This window comes from Atta cephalotes (genome assembly GCF_000143395.1).
Source record: "Atta cephalotes unplaced genomic scaffold scaffold00023, whole genome shotgun sequence".
Lineage (NCBI taxonomy): Eukaryota > Metazoa > Arthropoda > Insecta > Hymenoptera > Formicidae > Atta > Atta cephalotes.
Genome location: NW_012130087.1, coordinates 1,959,479 through 1,973,929, shown reverse-complemented (window position 1 = coordinate 1,973,929; position 14,451 = coordinate 1,959,479). Strand labels below are relative to the sequence as shown.

The window sequence follows — 14,451 nt, the reverse complement described above, 5'->3', positions numbered from 1 at the left end:
AGGGATTCCCACAAATTATTTTGCGGATCTACAATGTTTTATAAGATGAAAGACGAGCGTCACATTTTAGCTGAGAGGACTTAAAAAAAAATTTAGCAAGACTTACCAATATCTACACGGAAAGAACAGTTTTGTCGTTTAAGCAAAATTTGCTATTCAAGCAAAAATTTAGTTATTAGATCAGAAAAATAATTTCTGAAAATAATTTTGTTAAACTATCAAAATAATTATGTAAGACGTTCAAAATGATTATTAGAATGTTAAAATTTTTTTGCAATATTGCTCACCATGCTTGAGCGGCTTTTACGGTTATTTTGATAGTCCAACAAAATTATTTTTATACCTGTCTAACTAAATTTTTTTTGATACTCCAATAGAATTATTCTTCATGTATTAATAATTATTCTCAATTTCAAAAGAAAAAATATGAAGTATTATCATAACAAGATAATTAATTTATCGATATTAATTTATCGATTATCAAAATTAAAACATGAATAAAATATATAATTTGATGAGGTTTTTAATAAAAAAATTACACTTTATAATGTAACATGAAATATCATCGTTTAAATTATTTTCCTTTTTCAATTAACGAATTAATAGCGTTATGATAAATTCTATAGTATTATATCGAGCACATACACAGAATAGCAGATAATATTCATTTGCTTTGAGTAAATATCGTGTTGCCGATACGTCACTCACCAATCGCTAATTACAAAATGCATACCTTCAATTAAGGATTAAAATAACGATGTTAAATAAATGCAAATTCATAGAGATGGCGAAAAATAAGGAGGTCAAAGACAAGAGATAATATTCTTAAATTTTTTCTATCTTCTAACAATTTTTTCATGTTAATATGTATATTATTTTTCAATTAAGATGAGCTTTAGATAAGACAAATTTATTGATAAAATTTTTAATTTATATTTTCTCTTACAAACACACATACAGCATCCCTAATGTAAAATAAGTGTAAAATAAAGAGATTTGCCTTTTTTATTCCTAGTAGTCAACAAATTTTTTTTTCGAGAATTAAGAAAAATCCTCCATATTTTGCAGAGATTTGGTCTCAAAATTTATTCTGAAACAAATATTTTGGGGGAATATTATCCTAATAAAACAATACGACTTTGCGACCTTGCGATTTTGTTATCGCGATTTTGTTATGCAGTTTCTTTTTCAAAGCCGTCGTTATCATCGTATCATATCTGTGAGAGTGTATGAAGAGGAATAAACGAGAAACACATTTCCGACAAGGTTGGTTTTTGCGTTTAACGTAAATCGTATAGAGACGAAACTCGAGCGTGCGGTTTTGCGGGCTGGTCCATGCCACTGCGAGGATGTTGGCGTGCGTCTATCCGCGAGAAAACTTCGAGGTGAAAACCGTGGCGGTAAAGCTGCATCACGGAAAATCCAAGAGGAAGTCCAAGTCCGTCCCAGCGAAGGAAAAACTTCCTTCAAACGCCGCAGAGACGGAATGCAACAACGGCGAGCAAGTAAGTAGTGAGGTAAGGTTCTACTCGGCACTTTGCTGTCTCTCGCTTTTCGCTCCGCCAACGCGAAGAGACTCTGCACTTATATGAATAAATACTTAGGAGTTGGGAAAGAAGCTGTTTGACTATATATATATTCTGACTGTGTATTATTAAATCGTAATTATAGAAAATGATTATAGAAATGCATGTCAAGAACAAATCGAATATTTCATTCCAATATTTTATTAGTTATTCATTGAAAAATATTAACTCTGTTATAGTCTAATTAAAAGTGACGCTGCGATAAAGTTGAAAGAAATCCATTTACATGTTATGACATTATATTTAAAACATATGCATTAATTTCGTGCGTTATTAAAGCTTTACCGTTTAAAAAGTTTTAATTAGTCTTAATTAAAACGCACGTATGTCTGAAATATTTTACTTTTATAAGGATGATCGAATAAATATTATGGAAAATTATTTCATTCGATCCTCCATATTTACATTTTTATCAGTGTACCGTATATTCTCTCTTAAGCAAGTGTAATTATCATAATTGCAAGCTTGCTCTTTCTCCGCTTAAGTCTAGCCATTGTACTTTCTACACTTACGTTTTCTGACTTTCCTTTGCGAAGCATTAGCTTATATTTATTTCCTTTTAATCAGGAAGTGGAAAAGGCTAGAGAGGAGAGAGCAGGCCTTGTTAGTTTCATTTGCGACTTCATTCATAGTCCATTAATTCTCTCTCTTCTGTCTCTTTCCCTTTTTAACGGACTATAATATTGTAGAATGTCAATTTTCACATTATTTAAATATCTCGAGAAGTCGTGAAATATTTCCGTCTCAACTCGAAATCTACAAAGAGACTGCAAGTGGAAATTGTATTAAACCTTGTAATCGTAATTGAAGAAGCTCCGAGTCAGAAATACGAATTAATTATATACTTTTATTTTTTGCATTTAATTATACACTTTTATTTTTTGTCTTTCATACAGCGATGACGAGTCGCACTTTCATTAATTTCACGAATGAATGCGCCCAAAAAAAGAAAGAGAAGACCAACTCAAGCCGGCGCGGCGCCTCGCCGAAATGAACAAACTGCCGATTACAGCTTTCTCCGCGCTACCTGTTTTCAGGCTCCTCGAAATTAATTTTGCAGGCGGATCATCCCTCGGGGATTATCCGCTTCTACAAGAATCCGCGCCTCTATGAGAAATTTCTTTTTCGTTTACGTGTACTCTCAAGAGAACATCTTTTCGCAACTTTCCCGCCCATTCACGCACGGAAACGAATTCTTGGCTGGTTATCGGCCGGGAGAGATTACCTCTTTTTCCTTCTTATATTTCTTTCCAAGAAGCTGGCCAGATCAATTGAGGACTCGGCGTGAAAGGATTGCAACCGCCGATACTCTTGCAGCAAGCGCAATTATCTTTTGTCGAAAGTACCCTCGAAGATAAATGGATAAAGAAAATGTGAAGAATGTACTTTATAAAAATTAGATATTCTCGAGAAAAGTAGTATTTTCCAGGACTTTTATTTCTAATTATTATTATATTTTTTATATTAAATTTTTTAATGACAAGTATAAGGATAAAAAATATTTGATATTAATTTACAAAATTAATATCTTTGTGTTAATTTTAACATTTTTGCACCTCAGAAAGTTTATTATATGTTTTTAAATTAACACTTTTATTTTTTACAGTGAGTTATGAATTTGACGTGTAAAGCGTACAATTGATAAACTGCAGCGTTTGTTAAAAAATACATATACTGAAACACGTGTGAAGCGTGACGAGTATGACCCAGAAAACTCTGAGTGTTCGTTTTTACAGGTTAAAGTAGCATAATGTATGTATCTCGTAGACTACTATATGTATCATAACGGAATGGCGGGATAATGAAATTGAATGGGATCGGAGGCGAGTCGTTCGTTCTGCCGGCGGAGCTGTCGGGAAATGGCTCCCTTTTCATTTCTCTTGGCGATCGCGCGATACGTCCAACGCAGTTCCGCCGTTTCATTTACCATTCTCAACCGCGTTCGCGCAGCTAGCCTGCTCGAAACAATTAACTGTCACGCGAGTGAACGCGCGCGGAATGAAAAGAGGCAGAAGCTGGAACGACGGGGCCTCCGCCGAAGGCGTTTGTATTATATTATCTTCCCCGTTCAACGGGCGCGTCGTTATTGTGTCGAGCAGTGTGATACTTTCGCTGTAACCGCCGCTTCGAGATGTTTGATTCGCACCGGAAGACGTGGTCCACGCGAAGGATTGTGTCACTGCTAAGATTAATTTATCAATAACTTATTGTCCAGAGTTATCGATATATATATATATATATATAGAGGTCTGTACTCGCACCGAATATTCAGCCAAAACTTCCGACATTCTGATCCTCGTTATTCGTTACTTGAATTGTACATGAGGCTTCAGAAATCCGCTTTGAATCCGCGGGATAATCCGCTTTGAATACGATTAAATTGTCTTGATTAAATTGTCTTGAGAGTTAAGGTGAAGAAGCGAAATTCGATCTTTCATCTTTTTTTTCCCTTTGTGTTAAAAGTACTCTTTTATTCCGTGTTTTATTTAAACGTACTTTGTACATTTTTTTTTACGAATGAGAACACAAAATGTTACTAATTCGATTTTTAAACATGGAAAATGACATGAATAATTTATCAATAAGCGCAATGGTTTTCCTCTCATATTGTGGTCACGAATATTGGAAAGTGGTGTAGTAGAGTTTTGCTTTTATTATACTTTTGCGACTCGCGGATGTAAAAACGCAATAAGAAACATAGTAAAAGGGAATACATGCGCAAGCGAATTTCCGCGAGAATGCATTTTATTTCGAACACGAAGTGGAACGAAACGAGAGAAAACCCTTTGCGATCTGTTCTCCACGGGGACAACCGATCAGGAAACCGATATTTTCATCGTGCGTGCTCACTCTCTGGTGCGCATTTATTTCGTATCCGTCCTGTCGTCCGTCGTCGAGCGCGCACTTTCATTGACGTACGAAGGTTGCACGGAGTCCTTGTCACGATGGAATTCGAAGGGCCGCATGCTGACCTTGGGATTCTACCTGGTATCGGACGCGATGCGCCATGGTCGACCCTCTCCAGATGGTGGTACGGGAGATGAAACAAAAAGAGGCACGAACGTGCACACACATCTCTCGATCGGTCCAGCGCTCTCTCTCTCTCTACTCGAAAGTGGGATTTGCGCGGCATCAAATTGCAGCCTCTCTTTAATGTTACAAAAAGAATTTAGAGAGCATGTAAATTAAGCGAACGATATATTTGAGTCTAGAGGTGAATCGAGAAAAAAACTAAAAAGAAACTTTGAATAAAAAATTTTAGAGTAAAAAGCAATTTTCCTTGGAAGTTTTTTACTCGAATATATTTTTGGGAGCATTTTAATTATTTTGACGTTGTATAATATTATTATTCTAGAATTCAGTTTTCGCATTTGTCCAAAAAATTTCTGTGAAAATATAACTATAAAAGTTAAATGTAATACAGTGTCTAAATGATTGACGCTGTTTTATTGTATATATATATATATATTGTAATTGTACATATTATAAATTGAATGAAACAACGTTTATCGAATTATCTCCAACTATTCTTAAATCGATATTATATTAGGGCGTTATCTCAATAATTAAAATTTAGAATACCTACAATTACAATCAATATTACAATAAAACAGTACTAATTATGCTAATGAAGTATTATCTGTGTTAACAATAGTATTATTGCTTAGGTAACTTTTAAAATCGGAGTAAAATATAAAAATATTTGTCATTTAAATAATAATAAGCGATAGTGCACTTAAATGATTGATAAAGGATATTAGTTTATTTATAACGCAAGGATATTTCTGCTTTGATTTGAAATTAGAAAGACAAAAAGATATTAAATAATATCGAAATAACATAGCAATAAAATAAGATAGCAAACATTTTAACAAGGAATACTAAAAAATAAAATAAATTTTATATCTTTTTCTATATGTTTAACATGAATTCTATATAATTTTTATTTTATATAAGCTAATTAAAACATCAGATTTTAGTTTAAAAAAATCAAAATTTTTTTGTCGTAAAAAATTCATTTTTTACTTGAATTTTTCTCCAAAGTAAAAAACTTATTTAAATCTCTATTTAAGCCTATAGTACAATGCATTTTTTTATATGTTAATAAATTTCTAGAAATTCTGTATTTTATGTGATACAATTTTAGTAATTTATTAAAACGCAAATAGTCTGACAGAAAAAAATGTATGTCATAAGCTTTAATCATCGTTAACAAACTGACCTGTTTGTAATAAGAGAAATTAATTTGTCAATGCAAATGACTTGATAGTTTCGGTTCGCATGCATTAAATGATGGATTATCCTATGTTTACTTGAATACTCAATAGAATGAAGTACACCAATTTGATTTTCGGATCTTCCGATTTAAATTTCTTGAATTTCTTTTCTTTCTTATGAAGATGTGTTGAGATGGATGTGTTAAGATATATTCTTACAAAGGATATGAAAAGATAAAAATTTTAAACTTTAATTTTTTTACTTCTAAGTTACTACTACTTTCCTACTTTTTAAGAGGAAATTTTTATATATTTGATAAATGTAATACGTGTCTATCACATACGATATATGTATATATATATATATATATATATATATATCATAGTTTTTAATTTTTATTTTTTAATAAGTAATACATATAGAAGAAAAAAATGTTAAATTTGGTCTTAAATTTCCGATTCAAGATGAAAATTTTTTGATATATTTTTTAAAAATATCTCCAAAGAATTTATCTCCTAAGCAAATAACGACACGTAATTGTTTTACGCGCTGTGCGCTCCACGGAAACTTTCGTGGAAGATCAAGAAACAACGAAGGCCGTTGATCGATATTCGAGATGTAATTAATCGCCAATTCCGCACCTTTTTGTCGTCCATTCGTACCTATTTACGTTTCCTTGTTACCGTTGTTTTACCTTGGCACATACATTCGTATGCTTACGTGCATTTAATCTTGCTGTTTCAGTTAGCAGTGGGCGGGGGTGGTGCTGTGCTGGTGCTCAGCGAGCTTGAAAGCATGGCAGCCAGGCAACAGCGGGAAATCGCTCAGCAAAGGCGCCTCCTGGAGCAGAAAGAGGCCCGCTTAGCCGTGCTTCGAGGCGCACAGGTGAGTCGCATTCTCTTCCATCATTTTCGGACTAAGATAAAGTACTACTTGGAATCATACTTCATTTTTACCGTACAATTGATGAAAGTTGTCATTGAAAGAATACCAACTTCAAATCGAAAAATAAAACTAGTAGCACATAGAAAAACGCAAGCAATAAATAGATCAACGTTTTTTATATTTTATACTATTGCTTATGTTATTGCTTTATCTAAAGTGCTTACTAGAAAAAAAATCTGGAATTTTTTGGAAGGGATTTCTTTTTTATTCTTGAAAAAATAAAAAATTTTTATTGAGACACTCAGGAAAATTTTGAAATTTTAAATTTTGCCTTTTTTAATTTCGCTTTTTGAAAATATTGTGTCTTTGATTATTTCTTCTTCTTAATAATGTAAAATATTGATCAATTAGCAATAAGAATGGTATGTATACATCTATGGCATCTGCGTATATTGATGTACATAATTCTCATGTGTCTCGCGAGTTTTCATTTAAAAAATTAGGGTGATAGTAAAAGACAATATTCAGCAATATAGAACAGCTGATATTATATTGGTATTTTCTATACTTTTTTTTATTATTCAATTTATGGTTCCAAATATAAAGGATAATAGATACAGTCTCATGGATCTCTATCTTCTAATAATTTTCAATTGTTTGCGTTGTTTATACTTTAATTTATTTCAAAGTTGCATTAAAAATTATTCTAATCTTATCTGGAATTTTGAGCAAAAATAAGAGAAGTTTCAGGAAATTTTTTTATAAGATTTCATTAAACACTCCTACCGAGGGATCAACTACCATGGCAATCAGTGTACATTTCTTTAGAAATTTATTACGACAGTACAGTAATAAACCAGGCAATGCTAGCAGTAACAGTAGTATAGCACTAGCAATGTGTTAGCAATACATAGCAGTACATAGCAGTACATTAACAATACTTAGCAATATTACGCGCAATAGATGGCAATACATAAGAAAACAATACAATAGTAATGCAATAAAGTATGTTGCCATAATTAGCAATCACTGTACATTTTTTTGTAGTGGTTGACTTCTCGCATCCGGTTTATGTTCTTAATTGTGATTCAAGAAAATTATTTGATTCGCTTATTGCTTATGTTTTTCTATGTACTACTAGCTTAACATGTACGCAGTTCAATGACTCTATTCGTACATAATGCATCAACCCTTAATGATTCGTTCGTCACGCGTTCTCTCTCCCTCAAAAATCATGGTGAGGGAGATCGATAATATGCTTGTGCAGTTACCGTTATAATGACCTTCACGACTGAGCAGCCTTGATCTCGAAGAGCAGTCTCGAAGAGGGAATGGGTCCTGGTGGACCTATTCTCTGAGATCGCGTAATCTTGTTTCGCGATTCCATCGAAGTTGGTAATAGCGAATTAAACTCGCGAATGAGAAATTATGAAGAAGCATTTTTTCTTGTTTCGACCTCTAAACTCATCCTCTAATCCTCTAATAATAAGCTAACAGAAAATCAATAGATACGTTGTTGAAATTTAAGCTTTTGTCATAGTTAGTTTTGTCATAGATAGTTATGCAAATGTAGATTTGCGTTCGTGATAATGTTACTAACGGTGAATTTGATCAATCGCACTGCACTGGATTAGTACACATTAAAGGCTGCTTTATGTATAAAGTATCTGAAATCAATGGCATAATATAATCATAACTTTGACAATGAAACAGTACAAAATATATATTCTCTTGAATAACGTATATTCCTCTGCTGTATTCTACTGAATAATGATAATGTTGGATATTTAATCATTTAAAATATTTATACTTAACTTTTTGCTAATATTATGTATACAATAGCAATCTTTATTATGCATTAATCTATACTGAAAAAATTTTTACCAACACTTGAATATAGATATATTTGTTTGAATAGTATTAATAAAACATTTACTTATAAGTATTTACTCAATAAAAAATACTTTAATTAAATTATAATGATCCTTGTACCAAATAAATATATGTTTACATTTAGTAGATATATTTATTAAAAATTAGTAATTTTTTTCAATATGCAAATAACTGAATTCACTACAGATTTTATTTTCTTCCTATCTTAATCCATTTACTGTGTTAACTGTATATTTATTATCTATAGTGATCGCGTTCACGCACTGTTTACCGTTTCAGGAGCCAGCACAGCAGGACAGACTCGCTAGATTAAGGCACAAGCTGGACCAGCAACAGAGTAAGCTGAATCGACTGCGATTACTCAGATCGCAGACGGATCAGTCGCGTGTCAACAATGCGACATTGAGTAAGTCCATTATTTTTTGCATTTCTCAATTCTTCATTTCACATTTGAGCTGCATCCTAGATACTCTCTAAAGCTGAATCAATAGATGATCACTAATCATCCAGTGACATACTTGGCACTGATAATCAGTGAAGTTAACTAAAAAAAGAAGAATTTTTGAGCATTATATAACTAAAATACTGATATTCACACATTAATTTCAATTTTCCTATACCATATTCATTGATTTAAGCACTAAAACAAGGTTAATTAGATCACATAATAAAGATTAACTAGGTTAGGGATCTCACATTTAATTACCAGTGGCATACTTGGCACTGATATTAGTGATTCAGATTTTCACTGATTCAGATTTAAAGAAAATTCGTTTTTTTTTAATTTATTTATTACATTAATTTATTGAAACATATTTTTATTTGCAATATATTGTGAAGTAAAAAAATAATTTCGGAATCGCCATACGACGATATAAAATATCTTATATACAAGAACGATAGTTATTGAAAAGTTCACTTGATAAGTGACGTTTACTTGATAAGTGACATGTACATTTATGCGATGGTTTTTAAATAATAATCTGTATTATGAAGTGTATTGTTAAATATATTGGATATGCAAAAGTTTACAACTTTTCACATAGCAAGAAACAGAGAAAGGTTTTTTGTGGCTGTAACAGATTTCCTAATTTGAATAGTCGTCAATTTCGATTAATATCTCGGTTGACAGGGACAGCGACACAGGGAGAGCGACACTTTTTTCTGCAGCAATTTCATTTCACGAAAAAATGCGTTGATTGGTATATTTTTTTTGTGATTGTGTATGTATTGTAGACTCAACAATATCCAGATTAATTTGCATAAAGGGTCAGTAGAAAGATCCAGTACTGCCGGATTTTGATCGATGGTCGCTGTCAGCCGATCAACAAACGAAATCCATTTGATAGAAATGTGTTCCGTTTCAACGCATGATGCGTATATGTCATTTTATCCTTGTTGACTATTAAATAAAGATAAAATGATACGGAACACATTCTATGATTCTAATTAGCGCTATTTGTGTTATTGTTATACTTGTTTCACATCTATCTCAATAACAGTCGAATCAATCACATTCCACGTATACTCAATGAGTATATAAAACGAAAGCGAAGTTATTTTGAATTTACGGCGTGCCGTGAGTGAAAATTACAAGTTTTGAGAAATGGAACAAGAGAGTAAGTAATAACAATTTTTCTATTTAAATTAAATTTTTTTAATAAGAGATATATGTCTTTTAATGGTCTAACTATTAGAGATTCTAAGTTAAATTTTTTCATTCTGTCATTTTATATTGTTACTTTATTAATTCTTTGTGTGATAACACTTGAGTAAGATAACGTAATTTTGTAATGTAATGTTTCGGAGATAATAACGTTTTGAAGAAGAATTAAATAATTGTTACTTTGGTCGAAAGAGAAAATGTCTTTGAATGGATTGTGTTATAATAATTTCTTTTAAGGACAATTAAAGCCATTTGGATTGGAATAGGAAAAGCCTTCAATAGGAATAATAAGGATACTCGGGTTTCATTATAAAAATATATATAAAAATTAAAGATGATACCACTTGAATTATATTCATTATTTAATTTGATGTGGGATTTAAGTTAGCCTCAGTTGTTGTATCAAATATCTTTTATATAATGATATATATCATTAGAGTATGTATTTAAATAATAAAAATAGTACCACTTGGATTTTACTTTTTAATTTGGTACAATTTTTTTTTTTCGAAGAAAACTTTTAGCATCTTTTTTACTTTTTTAAAAAGGTAAGTAAGTATAAATTATATATCTAAATATATATATATATTATTATATTTATGGTTACAAATTTATAACGCATTAGAGTTCCTACGACTTTATAGCTATAGATAAGATTTTTCATGCCCTTTATATCTGTAAAAATTTTTATATTTTATACTTATCATGATTTTTGTACTTTACTGCGCATATATAACTGCAATGTATAACAGTACATTTAATTAGTAGTTATTAATAAAAAAATATAAAAATTTTATCAATCTATTGAATTTTCAAATTAAGTTTTTAAGACTCCTACAGACTTTATAATACCACAATCGAAAGCGCCGACCTGTTCATACGCAGTTATTCTGTAGCGTTAGAGAAAAATGCCCATCTGAACATATCCGCAACGCTTCTTGTCGGTCCACGAAATGGCCCATGAACATATTCGTGACACTTTTCTATAATACTACAGAATAACTTTCTATAACACTACGTATTAACGGATCGGCGCTTTCGATTGTGATGCTAAAAAGTCTCTCCTCTGTAGGAACTTCAAAATTTAATTTGAAAATTTAATAGATTGATAAAATTTTATTTTTTTTCATTAAAAACTAATTAAATGTACTATTATATAGTGTACGTAATAAAATAAAATATAAGCACAAAATATAAAAAACTTTATAAATATAAAATGTATGAAAAATCTTTATATATATAAAGCATCTTTGTCTTTATTAGATGCGAACTTTAACTTTTATTTTATTTTGTAATAATTAAATTCGTTACATTTTTTTGTGACGTTTGTCACAAAAGTAAAATAAAATATTGCCACGATGATAATGTACTCGTTTTTATCTTGCGTTTACGTAATAATGAGCTTATTATCAATAGATAATAGAGTTCTTAATTTTTAAAATAGAATCGAGGAAAAGACGAGGTTTTTCTGGTTTTTTCCAATTTTTTCTGAAAAATGTAAAAATTGCTCTCTTAAGTTGTTAAGTTTCCGGAAAAATAAAATCGAGGAAAAAACTCAATTTTTTTCATTTTTCACCAAAAAAATTCTTTCAATAGGTTCTTTTTGGTCTATATTTGAATTTAATGATAGAATGTTGCTTTAAAAAAAATCATTTTAAATTATTTTACGCAAAAAAATAGAAGATTTGTCTCCCGTTTATTATTTATTACATAAATGACAGGTTTTTCAAGTGTATTGAGACTGATCAAGCTAAAATTCAATAATCAGTAACAGTATAAGATATTTATTTTTATTATTATTTGTATATTCTGTGATAATGAAGTACAAAATACTAATATTTTTTGTTACACAAAATACATCTATATATACCTGTAATACTCTTATAAAAAAAATACTTGTTTATAAATTTTTTATCTTATACATATATATTATATATTTTTATATATACATATTTTTTTTATAACACAATAAGTTTTATGATATATATGTATAGTATAAAACATTAAATTTATGTTACAATATCATCTATACTTTTTTTTTTTTTTAATTAACCCTCAATTACATGTCTTGTTTTAGAGTTGTAATTTACATGTCTGAATCTAAGTCACCCACAATTTTTTTGATTAGCTCTGTAATTACAATAAATGATCTCAATAGAAAATTTTTTTTGTTTAATATATCAGAATGTATAAAATCGAAATATCGCAATATAAAAAAATTTTAATAATAGAAAAAGTTATGCCAAAAAATATTAAAGAACATTTTATGAAAAGTGGAGTAATCGGTTTTTTTTTCAAAAAAATTCTATCTTTATGATAAAAAAATATAAATAAAAGTAAGTAGCTGTTTTGAAAACAGCAAGACTTGAACGTTAAGAAAAAAAATACATTACATTGATTCATTCCAAAAAGTATAATTAGTTGTGTGACTGAAGTGGGAGCATTATGCACATACTCAGAAAAATAATGTCGGATTTATGTCGTATGTATTTGTATGTGTTTTCTTTAAAAAAAAAATGCAATGAAAATATTTTGTATTAAATATTAAGTGTAGTGAAAAGAAATCCATTATTTTTGCATGAAATTGAATGGAAAAATAATGGATTTCTTTTTACTCCATCTAATACGTAATGATTTCGACATTATTTATTCACGATTTAACTCAGAGAAAATAGAGGAATCGTTTCACCAAGACGCCTCTCTTGCAAGAACGAATTTTTTGACAATGAACATATGTTTTAATTATAAGAAGACAATATATATACTTGAATACAGTACTAATAAACAGGCACTTACTAAAAATAAATTTTCACTTTCTGCAAAAATCTATCGAATTTAACGGATCCAAGTCACTCAAGCCAAATTTTTATTGCATCACATTAGCGTCAAGACAACAATGAAGCAATTACATAACGGCGATAGAGAAAATTTTTTTATCTCTTTATTTAAACTCTGCAATATTAACCGTATAAAAATAGTAGCAGATTAAAATTTTTACCCGGATCCAAATGACTTACTCATGTAGTTGAGGTTTAATATTTAATGTCTTTGCTATAAGAAAGAGAGAGAAAAAGAGAGGGCGGTGAGAGAAACTTATTCATAAATTCAAAAAATTTCATAAATGATCATAACAGGGAATTTTATTTATAAATGGATAGTTTTGTAATAAGTTTATTACAGGTTTTTAAGATTAAATTTGAGAGGATTATTAATATTTCAGACGGATTGCGTTGAAAATCCAGCAGTAACGGCGCGCAGTCATATTTCTGAAATAAATTAATTTAAAATAAGAGTACGTATCTGTATTAGTTTAATACTTAATTTTTTTCGTCAAGTGGCGCTTTTCATATTTAGGTGATGTACTTATTTAAAATGGTTTTAATCTTATTAATATTTATTCATAAATGAATTTATTTATTAGAATTCTTAAAAGTAAAAGAAATTAATAATTTAATGAAATTATTTATATAAAGGATAATAAAAATAAAATTATCTTAGAAGAAGAAAGTCTGGAAAAATATGATAAGGCAAAAACCGGAAAAAAACGGTTTTTTCCCAAAATTTCCAAGAATTTATTCGGACTAAGAACACAAATAGACAATAATTATAAGCTGCGTTCAAGGAGCGCTATCAGTATTGTTGTATCATTTATCTTTATTGTTCATCAAACGTAAAACAATGGTAGAATGATGCAATAGCTCTGATAACGCGTTCCTTGAACGCAGATTATAGTTATTGTCTATCAATAATAAGCTTTTAATTATTACGTATACGAAAAAAGGATAGAACCGATGATATATAAGTATTGACGAATATCGATGCATTGTCGTTGTACGCCGAATTATAAAACAGTCGATCTACATTCATTGCAAGGAACAAGCTTCTTTACGCTTTTTGTCAATAAAACACTTGATGCGATACTTACATATTATACGGTGCAAGTCACTATATTGATTTACGAAAGTTACTACGAAGTTGCTACGATAAATAGTCCTGATGATGGAGTTTTGTTGGAAGTTCTATGAAAATATAAAAGAAGGTACGTGAAAGTTAAAATTAATATTAATTAAATTAGTTATGGATTAATGAAACATTTACGACTACCATTTCTACCATTTTAATTATAATACAGCAAATATATTCAATTAACATACAAATATACATATATATATATACTATATATACTATATATATATATATACT

At 30.0% G+C, this 14,451-nt stretch overlaps 2 protein-coding genes across 2 annotated transcripts in view; both read left to right on the top strand.

Annotated features, from left to right (window-relative positions):
- The first annotated feature begins 1,349 nt into the window (after nucleotides 1–1,349).
- The window catches only part of LOC105619876 (putative mediator of RNA polymerase II transcription subunit 26), a 45,208-nt gene continuing 32,106 nt past the window's right edge, over nucleotides 1,350–14,451 (top strand). Inside the window, exons 1-3 of the mRNA XM_012201394.1 lie at nucleotides 1,350–1,517; nucleotides 6,549–6,689; nucleotides 8,862–8,988. Of these exons, the coding sequence (XP_012056784.1) occupies nucleotides 1,350–1,517; nucleotides 6,549–6,689; nucleotides 8,862–8,988 (436 nt within the window). The remainder of the gene's footprint in view (nucleotides 1,518–6,548; nucleotides 6,690–8,861; nucleotides 8,989–14,451) is intronic.
- Nucleotides 14,245–14,451, top strand: part of LOC105619875 (venom serine protease-like) — a 9,640-nt gene continuing 9,433 nt past the window's right edge. The window contains exon 1 of the mRNA XM_012201393.1: nucleotides 14,245–14,287. Within this exon, the coding sequence (XP_012056783.1) occupies nucleotides 14,245–14,287 (43 nt within the window). The remainder of the gene's footprint in view (nucleotides 14,288–14,451) is intronic.